The sequence below is a fragment of the Temnothorax nylanderi genome, unplaced genomic scaffold (assembly GCF_030848795.1).
Source record: "Temnothorax nylanderi isolate EJ_2023f unplaced genomic scaffold, tnyl_v1.0 TNYL_tig0004_pilon, whole genome shotgun sequence".
Classification (NCBI taxonomy): domain Eukaryota; kingdom Metazoa; phylum Arthropoda; class Insecta; order Hymenoptera; family Formicidae; genus Temnothorax; species Temnothorax nylanderi.
Genome location: NW_027249066.1, coordinates 3099805 through 3117111, shown reverse-complemented (window position 1 = coordinate 3117111; position 17307 = coordinate 3099805). Strand labels below are relative to the sequence as shown.

Below are 17307 nucleotides of genomic sequence, written 5' to 3'. Positions count from 1 at the left end.
GGTTTTCACGAGCGAGAGATAAAAGATGCCGTTTCTGCGTAATATACAGGATGTTTCCTAAATAAGTATAAAAAATTAGAAGGGGATATTCCGTGGCTTATTTTAGAAAAAAAGATGCATTTTGAAAATAAAACAGTTTATAGTGTATGTTTGTAAGACCTTTTCTTCAATATCCCCTTTAATTCTTTGTACTTACTTAAGAAACATCCTTTATAATATATCAATAAATCGCAATAATATATCGTTAAATCGAAGCGCAAGCATCGAGATTCTATCGCGCGTTTGCTGCAAACTTCTATAGAGATATTTACGTTTTATATATTATGCGACAATCGATATCGCTTCTAGCGATTGAAAAACCTGCCATCTAATTAACTGACAGGAATCAATGTGTGCCACAAAAATAAATGGTGCGGAGTGTCGAATGTTCCTATTCGAGGCGTCAAACGCACTTCTTCAATGTCTTTCAGACACTAATGGCATCGACGGGCGAAATATCGATGCCTGCCGAAGTATCCCTGGATGTGCGCGACACGCACGGTGCATCGTCAGCATCCCTAGATACCCGTGCACATTTACGCGACACACACATGCATAAGCGGGCGCGCGTGCACGTCGCACCGGTTCGCGTCCGCCCCGCTATATGCACGCAGCGTTAGCTTGGCAACAAGCGGGCGCGGGCAGCCGGTTGCGGGGCAAGGTCGGCTCTTTCTCTCTCTCTCTCTCTCTCTCTCTCTCCCCCAACTCTATTTTATCCCGGGCATATATATTTATTACGAAACTCCTGGTATAGTATATCTCGTCGCGGCGCTGAAACCCGCTCGCGTAGAAAATTACAACTCCGACACGTTCGCAGGGAGCTCGCGCTGCCGCGGCCGCCGCGCGCCGCAGAAATCGGCGCCGTGTTCCGGTATTCCGTAAAAAAGAAAGAAGGAAACGCGCATGAAGCAAATTTTATCTTCAATGTGCTCGATCAGACCCGAGTATCGGGGCCCCTCTCTGCGGCTCGCTGAGGAACTACGCGCGCATAAAATCGCGAGTATGCATCGGCGAGGTTCGCGATATTTATTTCATTTTTCTTCTCGGGAAGTTTCGCGAAACGCTCGAAAGTCGCGCGGTCATCCTCGCGATTTTTGCGCGTTCTGAAAGTCACTGTAGAAGGTGGTGTCGCAAACTTCATGTCTCACGACGGCGCGAACTAACGATTCTTCGAACAATCTGAAGTTCCCAGCGGTGATTCGCTCGTAAGATTTCCGGATGCGTACCGGAAGTCGCTAAAAGAAAAAGCGCGTCAATTTTCTTGTGACACTACAGTCTTACTTTCTCTCGTGTCTAATTTCAATTTTATTTCGGTTTTTTTTCCTTCCGATTAACAAATTCTATTAATTGCAGATTTATTAGTCTTCCTGTTATTTATGCCTCCCTTATAGGTGTCGATAATAACGTCTGGTTCGCGTTAGATATAAGTATAGCACATTGTAATAAAAGCAAATATCAACTTGTTGCGCAGAAGAATTAGCAAAAAGTGTCGATAATAACGTCAGCTGTTGTTATCGTGCAAAAATAACGGAAATTTAGGTATTAATAGCCACCGATAAATTAAAAATCGCAAAAGATATGTATCTTGTTAAAAGCATTCCGCTTTATTTCAGTTGCAACACACGCGAGTACAGTTGTAAATTTCACAGATGTAACGATATGTCAAATTAATAATAGAGAAGTTATCGTAAAAAAAAAACTATTCAATTATTCATATATTCTCTTTGTATACGACAAGCCTGTGATAGAGCATTGCTATAATTCTGCAACGTCAGCAATGCAAAACCAGAAATTCACGCGATCGCGGTATACAATAAACGTGGCGCACCCGTGAGACGACGTTATTTTTAAAGACCCTTCAAATATGCAAGCCGGTTTTAACACACCGCCGCGGTTAAAGCCGAGACTTTCCCCGCGCGAAATTAAGGATAACGCCGCCGCACGGAATCGAAACGCGCGGTGCGAAAGCCGAATTGCCCCCCCGCCGCGAGATAATTTTTGGAGTAGCGTGGGAGCGGGATAAACGCCCGCGAGATTTTCCTTCCTTTTCGCACAAACGTACAAACGGAGTTTGCACAAGTTTTCTGATTTGCGAAAGCGATTTTAGTGAAAGCTAGTGTCTAACTCTCTGTCCCTCGTTTCTCTGCCCTATTCTTCCGCGTGCCTCAGAATTCAGAATCCCGCTGCGTCTATTTCCAGCGCGGGTGTCCCGCATTGTTGTTTATAGAAAAATCCACCACGACCCTTCGCCACGTCTCACGTTTACGGGGAAATTTACGACTGGCTTCTTAATTAGCCCGCTCCTCTTCTACGCGTGGATATATCCGATATCAGGGACTTCGACTTCATTTGATCGACTTCATATTGAAATTGACATTGTCATGCGACGCGCATGACAATGCGACGCATCCTGTTTTGCAATTCGCACTTTTCCGCCGTTTTCTAATGTCTTCGTAAGTGGCAGCCATTAGATGACTCACTCTGAATGCCGATAGAAGAAATTTGTCCGCACACTCGCACATCCAGCATGGACTCCTAGTTCGAAATAACAATAATTGGGAAGTGAGGAAACTTTCGGGACTCCAAAGTGGCTCAATTAGAATCACATAAATAAGACAGTCTAAAATAATCACGCAAACATTGTAACGTGGTAAGATCAAATCGGGTATTCCTTTTATTCGCGATCCGGAATTGTGACGACGTGTTAGCACGCGATCGTAAATATGCCCATTGCTTCCCCCGCACGCCTGCTGCATCTCAAAGCAGCGAAATCTATAAAGAGCCTACCTATAATTGCAGAGGCAATTATGCGGCGGTGTATCACAGTTTGTTTCTGGCGAACTTTTACCAGCCTCGATATTTCATCCACAATTAGCGCAAAACGTGACTGCAGCCGTCGGATTGTCAGATACAACTGTCGAAAATGTAGATCGCGTTGATTATAAATGCAATCGGAGTTAGCCGTCTTCGCATTCAATATTAAATAAATAGAATATTAATTTCTCCAATGGACACCTTACTAATAGATTTAATTTATAATTTAATATAAGTTTATAAAATAGAATAGAAATAGAATATAAATAGAATCGGCTTGTACTTCAACTTACAATAGCGTCACGCCTCAAATCAAACGGTTATTCCTCGTTTCGCTAGTCTGGCATAAAAATCATCTCTCTCTCTCTCTCGGCATATAAATTCTACATACAGGATAAATCCGACGTGATCCCTTAATTAGGAATCGTTGACCCAGTCAAAATCCAAAAATATCAAAAGTCCAAAGCAAATATGAAACCCTCGCGTGCGAGCGTCCCGCGAGTCGGGTTAGGTTCTTTTTTTTTTCGAAATAATCGCGTCGAGATTATCGTGGTGTCGCGAGAGTCCATGCGGCGGTGTACGGACGGCCGATAAGATAAATTTAACATTTCTCCTGGGCATTATACCTCCGGGCGACCGACGACGGTTCGCCCTTCATTGTAGCACTCGGCCGCGTCACCTAACCTCTCTCGGCCGCGCACGCGCACGCGTGACCTAGCCTGTCCGGCACTCGCGGCAAAGAGGAAGAGGACCGAATTATTTTCGCAACGCGCCGCCGCAGCCCCGGTGCCCCGGGCGTCCGCAATCAAATAAATATCTTTTTTTTCTCTCTTCTTCCCGATTCTCCATCTCTCTTCCCGGATTCTCTCGTACGGTTCTCGCGCTCCCGCGAGTCCGTTTATCCGCTCCGGCCCGATCTATCCGCCTCGCGCGGTTCTCCACGCCGCGCGAGAGCGAGAGGAACCAAGAGGAACGGTCAATTCCTCGGCCAGTTAACATCGATTAAGCTCCGTCAAGCGCCCTCCGACCGTGCCACGTAGCGCACATACGCGCGCGATACGCTCCGCGCTAGACCCGTTCGATTAGGTACTTCGTATACATAATCGAACGTATACACTATTATCGTTCCGGCGCATTAATCGAAACGTGAGGAACGAGCGGCGGAGAGAGAGAGAGTAGAGAGACGCGAAAAATCCTTCGGAAACAAGAACCGGCGTAACTCTTCGTCACCGCTGCAAATTGTGGTGCAAATAGAAAAAAAAAATCTCGTATACCGCGTGTTCGCGGCATCGAGAAATCTAAACTCGCCGACCCCGCGAACCGTGAAGTAAAAAGAGGAAGCAAATAGAATAGAATTCGAATAAGCTGATACGATCTCGTCGGTTCGGATTTCGACATTACGGAAAGGAGACCGACTTTTATGCCCGTCGCTGATAAGAACGGAGGAAATGGCGTAGGCCTTCTTATACAGGCTCTCCCATTCTCTCTCTCTCTCTCCTCTCTCTTTCTCTGTCGTTACAGAAAATTTATCGCGTCCGTTTCGCCGGTTGGAACGTCGGGCTCTTTTATTCTCAGCAGGTCGGACACGCAGCTGCCTGCTAAAGGACAAAAAGGAAAAGACGAGGTATCCGGACGCTTCCTCTACCCCACCCCGCTGACGCTTGGCGCAACTTGAAGAACCGGGCGAACACGCTGGTTGGTCAATCTCGGCGTGTGCACCATCTCCGTCCTCCGTCCTCCGTCGTCGTTATTAAAGATTCGCTTAACCTACGCCGCGCCGCGCCGCGGAGATTAGGAACGAGAATCTCGGCTTCTGTCTCGCGACGACGCGCGCCGGGTGCGCGAGAATACGCGCGCCCCTGGGACTTTCTCCTCGCTCGCGCGCATCCACGGCGGCCCCTGCGGGGCACAGAAAACGCCGATCGTACACCAGCGCAGCGCACACTTCCTCGCCAAGTGAAACGGTCCTCGGCTCTTTGCGAAGTCGCGCCATCGAAATCGTCACGTTACTCCGTTCAGCGCGTCTCCGCCTTTTATCTATATATGTATATGTATATCCCAGCAGAGCTAAAATATATAAATTTACACTTAAAAATCAATGATCGAAATGTCGTGACAACTGTTTTAAATATAGATAGCCAGTTTGGTCGAATAGAAAATCATTATTGTTGAATAAATTACATAAATATGGGATATATATATATATATATATATATATAGAAAATATACATGTATATATCTCATATTATACATATATATAATACAGTACATATCATACATATACATATATGTATACATTCATGCGTATATCCTCAAGACCCGAAAACAGGCAGTTGCGCTCGATAATAATAACTTTAATCGCAACCGGGGAGATAGCCTGGACTCGCTAACGGATCATTGTCGCCTCCGATATTCCGTCGCGCTCTCGTTCCGATCGAGGGTTCACCCTTTTTCCTCGTTTTCGTCCCGTCTGGAATGTCGGTCCGCCGTCCGCCGACGTCGTCGCGTTCCTCGGGAGATCGACGAGTTAGAAAGCTGACGCTCCGTCGGCTCCTAGCGGAGTAAGCGGAGGCCGAGCGGATAAAACGTCAGCGCCGTACAATATGGTAACCGGCGCGTCACGACGGCGGAAATGCGGCACGGCACGGCACGGCACGGACCCGTTCCTTACATAAGTTTCCGACTTCCCTCGAGGCTGTCAACTATCCCGTCCCCGAACCCGTGCGTATTTATTGGTGCCGCGCGACGCGACGCCTCGTCATCGACGCGCGTACGCACGTCCACGTAGGAACGCGCGTCGGGACGTACGCGTCGCGACCTGTATTTCTTCTTGCACCGGGGTCATTTTTGCGTTGCGAACGGTGTACGTTCCCGTTGCGCGCGCGAGACGCGAGGACCGCGTACTCGCGTCGACTCGCGTCGCGCCAAGCCAAATGGGTCCCTCACCTGCGAGACGGTCCGTCGCGTGCCGGCGCCTGTCTCTCCACAACGTCGGTCTCGCTTGTCACACGGCGAAATCACACTTTTCACACACGCAAAAACCACATCTCGTTACGATCACAGTGTTCTTATTGAAAATGCTGTTAACAGAGAACGTGCGGTGCCGTTAAATAGGGCATCTGGCGTCGGGGACTTCTCGGACGGCTCGAAGATGGCGCACGTCGCAAGAGGTGCTGAACACTTCCGAGCTGAGACCCGTTCCCCTGTAGCCACGTTGGCCACTTCTCTCCAATCTCTCCGAAGCCCGGCGTGCCGTCTTTCCGCGGAATCCTGTGGCTCCTCGCGGCGATTGGCCGACCAGGCCGACCGGCGTCACCGGCGACTGCCTTGAATGCAGTTCGAACCTCGCGTGTTCGAAAATAAACTGGCTGTTGCCAGTAAAAAAACGAAATTAAAAACGTTAAAAATTGCATTTCGTTCCTCTCAAATAAAAATCCCAATAAATCAGTTAATATATATATTCCGGAAAAATAAAATGCGATAAATTATAACTGCAATAAGGGATAACGTGACTGTCCCTGAACTCCCTGAAGGGCTCATGTTTATTTAGGACCGTAAACCCGTCATTCAACTATTTCCGGTCAGCTGATTTACTGGTGAGAGAAATAAACGCCGATAATTTTCGATGCTGTCATTTTCAATTTTTTTTTCCACTGGCGGTAGTCAGGTGTATTTTCGAACGCGCCGTTGAACGGCGCATATCTCGAGGATATCTGGAGTAGAGGTTTCGTTTCTGTCTTGTCGGATGCTCTATGGTGGCCGACGCCGGGTTACTTTCCGAAGATATCACTGATTATTCATTATTCTTGTTGTATAACCTACGAAAAAACGCAATCTGTCAGTCTATATTATAATTCTTCGTACATTCTCAGAACTAGTATAATAAAAAGATGTATAAGCGCGCGGTAACCGGTAGTGCCGTGATACTGGCACGAAATTTAGGATTTGTTAAGGTGAGGTATCCCCTTTCTGACTTCGAAGGGATTTTTAATTCACAGAAAGTTTCACGGAGCGTTTCACGTTGCAGGACCACGCGTTTGCGAGTGTAGGAAGTAAAACGTTTAGCTCGATAACCCAGAACTCGCGGTACAAAGCGCTAACCCCGATAAACACTATCATAATGTTCGTTCCTCAACAACAGGTTCGTTTAACGCACGGTACACTTGTAACGTGTGTCAAGCTATTGCGGATTATTCGTATTATGTATTTCCGACCGCGACGTCAAATTGCCTTCGATTCGACTTGCGACTCGTTAAATTATTTCAAGTAAGACTACATGCGAAATTAACTTGGCAGTCACTAGCCTAAAGGAAAGCGTTTTACTTAGGCATGGATCGTGGAACGAATGGGGAAGTTCTATAAAATTTTAGAGCCAGGCCTGAACATTTTACTTCCCATCATCGACAAAGTCAGATACGTACAAATTTTGAAGGAACTGGCGATAGATGTGCCACAGCAGAGCGCGGTTACATCGGGTAGGTACGCTGCCGCGCTGGTCTGATGCAAGCTTTCAGAATATTGCACACGTGTGTAGCACAGTATTTGTAATCAAAATCTATTCTAATTTTCTTTCAGATAACGTGACTCTAAGTATCGACGCGGTATTGTATTTAAGAGTTACTGATCCTTATCTAGCATCTTATGGTGTTGAGGATGCCGAGTTTGCAGTAATTCAAGTAGCCCAAACCACTATGAGATCCGAGTTAGGAAAGATATCTTTAGATAAAGTATTTAGGGAAAGGGAAGGATTAAATGTTTCCATTGTTGAAAGTATCAATAAGGCCAGTGGCGCGTGGGGGATAACGTGCCTGAGATATGAGATACGTAAGTTGCAAAAGTAGTAACTATATGATAAATGTTTCACGTTGTATGAGTAATACTAGAAAAATTTCTACTTAAAATTAATAATTATATTCTTTATTGTACTTGTATTTATATGCTAGGGGATATAAAGTTACCATCGAGGGTGCAAGAAGCGATGCAAATGCAGGTGGAAGCCGAACGAAAGAAACGTGCCGCTATATTGGAATCTGAAGGTGTTAGAGAGGCTGATATAAATGTGGCCGAAGGCAAACGACTCGCACAAATTTTAGCTTCAGGTGCTGTACTAGTCATATTCAGTGTAGCTCCTAATCAGTGAATTTGAGGAAGTTACGCTGCTTTATGTAATTTATCTGAAAAAGCAAATTTAATATTGTATATGCAGACACGTGATTAGTGAGAACATTAATTTTTGTAATGATAAACTTGATTATTACTGTAGAAGCGGCAAGGCAAGAGCAAATAAATAGAGCTACTGGAGAAGCTGCGGCAATAGTGGCAGTGGCGGAGGCAAGAGCCAAGGGATTGCAGATAGTTGGAAATGCCCTTGGCGCGACGGATGCGAAAAACGCAGCGGCACTCAGCGTAGCAGAACAATATGTCAATGCGTTTAACAAGCTAGCAAAAGTTAATAATACATTAATATTGCCAAGCAATGTAGGAGACGTTCCAACATTCGTAGCGCAGGTTTGTCTCGCTCACTGTTTCATGATTATCCATTAAAATTTTAATACTATCAGCCAAGTAATTTGTTACGTTCCACAGGCGATGGCAATTTATAAACAAGTAATGCCGGGACACAACAATAATGAACAAACAAAACAAGTAACGAGTAATCAATCGAATGCTTCAGTTCAAAGGGAGGAATCCGATGAAGCATTTGAATACTTCAGCGACAAGGAAGAGGCTGAAAAGCACAGGAAAAACATGGAAAAACAAAAGCCCCGAATATTATAAATATGTATACCTGCAATAAAAAAATATTTTCATATTTTTCAAGTTATTTAATTGAATTTTACAATGTAAATATCATGATTTACGATCATAAAGCATTAAATCGAATCTGATTTATCAGTCCTTTTTCTTTAATTCTTTTGTTGTCGTATTACACACATATATATTTATATGTAAACAAGTTGATATAGCAACATGACTCGTAATTAAAATTCAGTAGAAATCTCAAACCATACTTATATCTATAGAGAAAGTAATATTGAACAACTTACACAGTTGACATTGACATAGTACATTGATATAGTACATTGTACTATAAGTTGGAAGCTTTATGGAAAGTATAATATTATAGTATACATGATAGTAATAAGATACGTAATACAAACATCCTTATGCCTATTCACTTGCGTCTCTTGGGTGGGATTACTGTGTTCTGTGTAGGTACACTGTACGTTTCTTGAGAAATTCTACTCATATAATACAACGCAAGCAAAGAGAATATCAAACATGTCGTGATGGACACACGGTGAATTAAAGCAGAAGCGATTAGACTTAAAGTCAACGAGAAGACCACTGTAACAAAACAAAGGTATATTAGTTTGCTTGCATATACCACTTGAAAATTACTTATCTTTGTATACTATCCGCTTAAATAATTCGCTCTATAAGTAAAACTCGATTGCAATATACGAGCCTCTCAAAAGCCAAGCCAATGATCAACTTTAAGAAATAAAAAGTAGAGAAAATTAATGAAATTACTGTATTCTGACGCTAAAATTAAAAAAATTCACAAAATTTGATTAGTTTGACCTTCGAGAGATTTCTCTTATCAATACTATTTCTATGTGTACCTTCTGGGAGTAATTTCTGTTGGAAAGACTTTCCAAATAAGGTACTTTCAAGGTTTCCCACTGCGGTCAGCGTACAAATGAACAACAAAGATCCAATCCATCCTCCCAGAATCGTTCCCAGCTGCGTCGAGCTGAGCCAGACTCTGTATATCTGCATGCCGGAGAACAATAAGACCATCAGTATCGACGACAGCGCGAATGACACTCCGCTGCTAACAGCTGTAACATTAACGCGTCACGTTAGCGATGGTATTAACGAGTAACTAGAGACACAGATAAATCATTGAATTGCAACGAGACTGAAATATCAACTCAACAATTGATAACTCCTTGCTTTAGCAACTGATAACTCCTCGCTTTAGTAGCTGATAACTCTAGAGCTTGCCTGCTCTGGAGAAGAGCTTTTGTCGAATTTTTTTCTGTATGGTATTCAAGTACTTGGGGCGTAGAACTTTCAAAGCGCCGACACTCACCCATTGTTGCCGAGAAATTTGGAAATAATCCCAAAGGAACAATCACACCTGTCCCTTCCTTTTTCTCTCACAGCGAGAATTCAATCGGAATCGATATCGGAATGCGTGCAACTACCTGCGCGGGGGGGTTTTGGATTTTCCCTCGGGCGAGGGAGTAAAGGTGCCTTTTGCTGTGGACAACCTAGCACAACAACTACCTGCGCGCATTCATTCAGGTTAAGTTTGTATAACCGGCGTACTGAGCGTACATTGGACGATTGGACATATGTACATACGTCAGCAAACTGAGCAAACCGAGCAACCCCACTACCCAAAGAATGAATTTGATTAAAAATGGGAATATTTCTTTTTTTGTTACAGAAAACATGTACAGATTGCAAGCTGAAGTATTACTAATACTCAAGAAAAAATCAGTTTTTTAAGACACATTAAAAGAATGCATTAGGATAAAAATATTAATTTCATTATTATTGTTATTATTGTTGTTATTATTTGTTTTTAAATAATTTTATTATAAAAATGTAACTAAGAAATAAATACATAATTTAAATAACAATTTATAAGTTATTTATTTGCTTACTTTTACACTACTACCTATTTTTATTTTTAGACTTGTATATATATACTTCAATATATCAAGTATTCATTAAATTGTAAGCAACATTATTATTCCTTTTAATGCACTTTGCAATTTATGGAATGTAGATACCTAATGATTTTTTTGTAGTCTCGTTTCTTGAGACTGGAAGAGTTCACTTTTGTAAGTATATAGGTATATCCTAATAAATTTGTTTTTATTATCATTGCACATTTTTGAAGTTTATTTGTCCGTAAAAATCACAAAAACTGATTACACAAATTTTTACGTTGTTTCCCACTTCATGCATTACTACGCAACTGTTTATCATCTAGCCAGACATCAAGTCAAACAGTAAAGAAGACACTAAGAAAATCAAGAAAAAAGAAAAGCTTCTAACAATAAGATCCTTTGTCCTTTCCGCTTTTGCCTTTTCTATTATTTTTTATTTTTAATTTAAAATGTGCTATTTGATATTTTTTACTTTCTAACATAATAACAACATATATAATAATGAAAACAACACATAATAGCAACATAACATAATAATAATAACATAACGTAATAACAACAATTTTTATAACATAATTACCACATATAATAAAATTTAATGTAATTAAACATTATAACTCGATATTTAACTAACAAAAACTTTAAAATTTAATTTCCTGTATTATATAATAAATCAATCGCCAATTAAGTTGATCAAAGCTTCGTCAAAGTCATCTTAAATTTAAATAATTCATATTTTTCATTGTCGTTCTTTAGCTATAATACGCTATTCAAATAAACGCGTCCAATTGTCCAATTTTCAAACGCCGTCTGCCCGGCGCCCGCATTGCCCGCAATGGCCGCAATATGTCGCGTGCAGGACGGACGTGCGAGACCGCGCGCGGGTTGAAGCTAACGCTCGTGATGCATCGAGAACGAGATTGCTCGTGAAAGACGGCCCGATCGTTGAACTCCCCCGCGTCCGTGTAAGCGCGAGTGAATTAGCGAATGGCGTCATTGGCGTCGAGCGTTCTACCGTCCAGGTCCAGTCGGGAAGGTAACCTGTAATAAACCGAACGGCGACGCGCGGCACGCGGCACGCGGGAAGATGCCGCGCGCCAAGAGTCTGCCGCAGAAGCTGGTCAAGGTGGCGAGCTGTCATCCGTCGGCGAGCACATGGGTGTTCCTCATGAAGGGTGAGCGCGAGGACAATTTATTGCCGTTCATTACACTGACACAATTTCCCACAGTCCTCTTTGAATGACCGTCGATTGATTTCTGCGATTGATCGCGTAGATAGACGTGTTCCTTGTGAGAGAAACGAACCTCCGAATTGCATATCCATGAAAATGTATGTATTTTAGAAGATACTCTGGACAGCACAAGCGAGGGTCAACCAGAGATCGTAAAACTTAGACATCCAGCGTCCGATAAGCCGGCGGTATTCGCATTCAGCCCTGGAAATCTCACGGTGCAAGAGGTTTTGATCTTTGACGAAAAGAAGAGATCTTGGTTCATCGATAATAATGTCAAATCTGATGGCAAGTTACACTTGTCGACACCAATTGATCCAATCTTCTTGGCTTTACCGTACTTAAGGAAGGTAATTGTAGAACTTTACTTTTTACCTTTTACATATGTGGATATTTCCTTGAGACAGTCGTTGGAAAACTGATGTCTTTCTTACAGTCGCAACTGGCGCAACCTTTGGAACAATGTCTCTGGGATGAAGATTTTCCGGAGACGTCTCGTCTCGCGCAATGTGAAAACTTGAACCTGTCGTTGGTCGCCGATCGTAAGGGAGATGAATCGCTGCAAGCGTTCAAGTTTAATGAGGAGAAATCGTTAAACTGGTTGCGAAAGAAGGTAGAAAAGGTAGCGCTCGTACTAAAAGAAAAAGGAGTCCATGTATCTCAAGGTGCTATGAGTGCCACTTACGTTAAGAGTACTAAATACGAAAGTGGTACAGAAGCAGGTAAGAAAAACGATATAATCATAAATCGCGATTATGATGCGGTTTATGTAACAAAGACATTGGATGAGATCAAACATTTGAGAATTTCTCGATATCTGTTATAGCTGAAACGAGATATAATGAGATCTTAAACCAATTTTTGAAGGCTATCACCTACAAGCAAGATCAATTTATTGACAAAGCACTAATTGAAAATTTTCTTATAGAATACTTAAAATATGCACATGGTATCGTGTCAGAATATCTTGCCGAAGATCTCTCAACGAAGCTGGCACAACGTTTGAATATATCTGACGAAGTGGAGAATAAAAAACGCAAGCTGACTAGTCCTAAAAATGAGACGGATGAGAAGAAACTTAAGAAAGATTCGGTGGAAGAAAGCCCAGTGTCGAAAACAAAGAAGCAGACAAAAGAATTAAGTAAACCTGAAAAGGTCAGTTATTAATAAAAATGGTAATTATAATCATTTCAGTAAATGATAACTAGGATTATAAATATCAACCTATGAATAAAATTTATATTAGTAATTTTTAACTGTTCGAAAATTGCAATTTATTGTTTTAATATTATAATAATGTTGTAATATTGTATTTGCTTTGTTTATTTAAGATCATAAACATGGGAAAAATATCTATAAAATCTATAAAGAATTTTCAAAATAGTACATTTATGTGAACAACTTTATAATTTATATCTATATATTTTTTTACAGAGCCAAAAAAGCGCTGCCCCTGGCAAAAAGGAATTGGCTAGGCAGAGAGCAGCGGCAGGATCTAAAAGCATTACTAGCTTTTTTCAAAAGAAATAAATGTCAAGAAAGTGTAGAATGTTTTTAAAGATTAATGCATTATAGACATTTGTCATTATATCATGTACGGTTTTAAAATTTTTACTACTACGTATAAATCTGTGTGTTTAATGTCCAAGTTGAAAATTTTAATATTTTATTGATAATTATGTAACAAACAAATTTTTTCCGCCAATATTTAAATAAGTTTATGTAATACTATTAATATTTAAGCACGATGTAGCATGCAATAATAAATATTTAATAAAAGAATATACTAGCAACTAAATTCTTATTTTCTTATTCCTTACTTATATATATTTTTTAAATAAAATTTTAATGTTATTTAATTATATTCTGATACTTTGTCGATTTTTAAAAATTTAAAATTAATTTAATTATGTCTGTAATTAGAATATAAATGACGTCGATAATTACTGATATTTGATAAAATTACTTTTTATTTTACTGATTTCCGGTATTTATCGAAGTCTTTTTAATTATCGATATTTCTAGTTTTTTATACTCCTGTTATATTTTATTAATCTTAAAAATTATAAATTAAAAAATTTTTAATTAAACAAAATATGAGGAAATAATTAATATAATATAATTAAATAATACAATATAATTAAATAAAATACAATGTTAGAAGTTAAATTTATTATAAATTCTCTTTTGTTACTTACGTAACTTATGTTATTACTGTCTATCGGTCAAAATGCTTATATATTACTTTGTACTTGGGTAACTTCATTTGTGGCAGGTAGAATGCAGTAGTGCGGAGTAGGGCAGGCAACTAAATTCGGTAACAAGGTAGGGAAAACAAGGGTACTGGTACTGAGAGAAGAAAGAGCTTTCATCTCTAGAAGCAGCACCGGAGAACTGTCAAACGTCTGGTAGGATCAGATGATCAGATATGCCAGACATGGAAGCTGATGATCGGGGGAAGAGCGATGATTACTACCTGGAGCTGTCTCCTGAGCCCATCAGGTTCGAATCGGTCAGCTGCCTCACGAATGTGTTTTTCGATGATTCGAAACAGCAAGTTAGTCGACTTTGTCCCACGTGAAACTCCTTTGTCTCCAATCGATACAGTGACAAACAATGCAATCTGTATACAGGTGTTCGCCGTCCGCTCGGGGGGTGTTACAGGAGTGCTCGTTAAGGGCCCGGACCATAACTTGAACTTTCGGATGGAGGACAAAGGCCCGGTAATATCCATCAAGTTCTCTCCCGACATGAACGTACTTGCGATTCAGCGTACTAACTCGTCGGTGGAATTTGTTAATTACTCCCCTGTCTCTGGTTTGGATCACGTCGAGTACTCTCAGTCGTGCAAAGGAAAGAACGCCACGATATTAGGCTTCGTGTGGACCCACGGCACTGAGATACTTGTAGTCACGGACCATGGAGTAGAACTGTTTCAAGTGCGAAATTCTCATATCGTTTGTTTTATATATTATTTTGATTTAGAGAGAACTTTGGCAGTCAGTGCTGAAATCACTGTTATTACAGGTGAATCCAGAGAAACGCAATATTAGAGCAGTAAAATGCTTAAGCTTAGGAGTAAATTGGTTCGTATTCTGTCCCAAGAGCTTTCTGGTACTACTGTCATCTGGCACAGTTGGCAATCAAATACAAGCATTACACGTTACACCCAGCAATCTTCACAAGTTGACTAAATTTGAAAGTTAGTAGGAAGTAGCGTATACGCTTAAATATTGAACCATGCAAAAAATTTTCTCTACGTTTATGATATGATGTTCCAGTCGAACATAGCGTAACGAAACCAGGGAAGCTGGCTGTTTCCGAAAGGGATGTAGCATTGGCTGTGTTATATGGAACGCCTTGTATAATTTTGTTACGGCATCAACCGGGAGCTAACCGCTCAATGGGAACGGCATTTGTATATGTCTATACTGTACACAAGTAAGATTCATTGCTTTGGAACATAGTTCGCAGTGTCTGAACAATGCTACAGCTACATTTTCTTGCAGAATGATGACTATTAAAAAGAGTCACATGTTAAAACTGGACGTTGGTGGTAGATTTGCTATTAATGTTGTTGATAATCTCATCATTGTCCATCACCAAGCATCAAAGGTATGTATTACTGTTGAATATAAACAAGTTGATTTAGAATAGTGGAATTTACATTTGTATTTTTATGTAGACGTCAATGATATTTGACATTATGCTGTCTGGCGTGAGCGATGGAACGGTAATGCATCATACAAGTATAACTACGGCGAAACCGATTAAGCCTTTCAATCTTAAAGTGCCAGGTACGACCTTGTCCGATCAGATGTATCAGCCGTGCCAGTTATGTATCCTTTTATCAGAAAGTATATCAATACTTATTGATATAATTGTAATATTTGAATATTTATAATAATACCTTAACATTATTGATCCAAGTATTAAATCTTAACACTATACAGATTCCCCTAATTGGGTTGTTTTTCAACCAAATATAATAATTGATGTAAAATTGGGTTGTTTATGGTACGTTTAATTGATTACGATATCTCATCTTGATTTAAATCTTTATATTCGCCCATGACTTCACTCATTTATCAATAACGAAACAGGTATGTCGAGCTCAGATTGGAAGCTTTGGTGAAATTAATCACGGATAAGGTGCTTCTAGTAGAATTTTTAATGCAGCGGTCAAATGCTAAGCAGATATTAATACAAGTTCTGCAGAGTTTTATGACCCAGTTACCTGTAAGTTTAATGGAGATGCCAACCATATTCGATAAACTTAACTTTGTATACAGAAATTATCTAGAAAATGAAATACAAAACCAGGTAATTTTAGATTATATTCCTCTTTTTTTTATATGATTATATGTATTGTATATGATAATAAGCAATATTAAATATGTCCATTTATCAATTGCAGATGGGAACGCCTTTGCAGAATAATGTTAAAAATGTAACAACAGTAGCTGAAAATTTTAAGTATAAACTGTTACTCGATCAAAGCGATATGTATAGTCACATATTATCTAAATTTCCCGAGAATACAATAGAACCAAAGATGATAATATGGGTTCTACTCGAATATATCAGGTACATAAGAATAGGTGAACCGTAATAGGTGATAATTTACAATAAATTTATCGAGAGTAGTTTATTTTATCTAATTGTTGATTTTGCAGATCATTAGCTGAACACGGAATACCAGTGCAACATTACTTGCACGAATTAGTCATTACGACATTGGTACATCGAAAGGCTTACTATCAGCTCCATCAGTTGTTACAGTATCACGTGGTCGCCGATTCGAAGCCTTTGGCTTGCTTGCTGCTTTCTCTGGAAAACCTGTATCCGGCGGCGCATCAATTGGCGTTGGACATGTTGAAACGACTGGGGAATGCACACGAGGAGATAATCGAAGTGCTTTTATCAAAGGGACATATCTTGGCTGCCCTACGGTAATTTAGAAGGCTATCTTCGATCTTATCAATATTTGGACACGTATTTATTATGTATCTACGCTTCAGATACGTTCGATCGGTCGGAATGGCGGATCAAGTATCTGCAAGAAAATTCTTAGAGGCAGCGAAAGCTACCGACGACGCGACGCTCTTTCATTCGGTTTTTAAGTTCTTCGAGCAGCGTAATTTGAGACTGCACAACACCACGGCCTTCACGAAGGGGGAACATTGTCAGCCATACGTACAGCATTTTAAATATTTATTCCAAGGAACGGACAATGAATGTAATTCGGACACGAACTCGAATGTTACCACTATTTCCTCGTAGAATTCTAATATCGGTGTTCGCGAGAATGATAGATAGAAAAAAGTCACCTACATTTTATTTTTATTTAACGAGGCTGATGGAGGATTTACATGCTGTAGCTGCTTCGTAAGTTGTAAATTTCTATGTGTATAAATATATATTGTTATGGATTATTTATTATCAAAACGAGACTAAAAAAATTTTAAAAAAATTTGTAAGTAATATGTTATCATTTACCTGCCAGATTGTCGTCTTTCCTTCTTTCTTCTGCC

General features: G+C 40.5%; 5 protein-coding genes across 7 annotated transcripts in view; 3 read left to right on the top strand and 2 right to left on the bottom strand.

The window, feature by feature from the left end:
• The window catches only part of Gw (trinucleotide repeat containing adaptor protein gawky), a 59488-nt gene extending 53540 nt beyond the window's left edge, over positions 1-5948 (bottom strand). The window contains exon 1 of the mRNA XM_071710314.1: positions 5800-5948. The gene's annotated coding sequence lies outside the window, so the exon portion shown is untranslated. The remainder of the gene's footprint in view (positions 1-5799) is intronic.
• Positions 5949-6606: 658 nt separating this feature from the next.
• On the top strand, positions 6607-8665 carry Stoml2 (stomatin like 2). 3 transcript variants are annotated; one of them, XM_071710371.1, is made up of 7 exons: positions 6607-6806; positions 6881-6994; positions 7181-7328; positions 7429-7677; positions 7797-7952; positions 8117-8361; positions 8440-8665. In XM_071710371.1, exons 1-7 carry the CDS (start codon positions 6744-6746, stop codon positions 8629-8631), a joined length of 1167 nt encoding a protein of 388 aa, XP_071566472.1. In that variant the 5' UTR covers positions 6607-6743; the 3' UTR covers positions 8632-8665. The 3 variants fall into 3 exon arrangements, with proteins under 3 accessions (XP_071566472.1, XP_071566490.1, XP_071566481.1); XM_071710389.1 differs by lacking the exon at positions 6607-6806 and having other exon boundaries at positions 7169-7328; XM_071710380.1 differs by lacking the exon at positions 6607-6806 and having other exon boundaries at positions 7150-7328.
• Positions 8666-8738: 73 nt separating this feature from the next.
• On the bottom strand, positions 8739-10216 carry LOC139774877 (protein KRTCAP2 homolog). Its single transcript, XM_071710400.1, has 3 exons — positions 9953-10216; positions 9480-9698; positions 8739-9201 (listed from the first exon to the last, which is right to left on the bottom strand). Exons 1-3 carry the CDS (start codon positions 9954-9956, stop codon positions 9029-9031), a joined length of 396 nt encoding a protein of 131 aa, XP_071566501.1. The 5' UTR covers positions 9957-10216; the 3' UTR covers positions 8739-9028.
• Positions 10217-11435: 1219 nt separating this feature from the next.
• Positions 11436-13571, top strand: LOC139774816 (ribonuclease H2 subunit B). The gene is made up of 5 exons (XM_071710295.1): positions 11436-11716; positions 11885-12123; positions 12210-12495; positions 12702-12928; positions 13208-13571. Exons 1-5 carry the CDS (start codon positions 11629-11631, stop codon positions 13301-13303), a joined length of 936 nt encoding a protein of 311 aa, XP_071566396.1. The 5' UTR covers positions 11436-11628; the 3' UTR covers positions 13304-13571.
• Positions 13572-14064: 493 nt separating this feature from the next.
• On the top strand, positions 14065-17253 carry Bulli (regulator of MON1-CCZ1 complex protein bulli). The gene is made up of 11 exons (XM_071710121.1): positions 14065-14330; positions 14407-14712; positions 14801-14975; positions 15055-15214; positions 15283-15388; positions 15459-15612; positions 15727-15790; positions 15877-16096; positions 16191-16360; positions 16450-16725; positions 16795-17253. The coding sequence occupies exons 1-11, from the start codon at positions 14202-14204 to the stop codon at positions 17054-17056; spliced, it is 2022 nt and encodes a 673-aa protein (XP_071566222.1). The 5' UTR covers positions 14065-14201; the 3' UTR covers positions 17057-17253.
• The last annotated feature ends 54 nt before the right edge of the window (positions 17254-17307 follow it).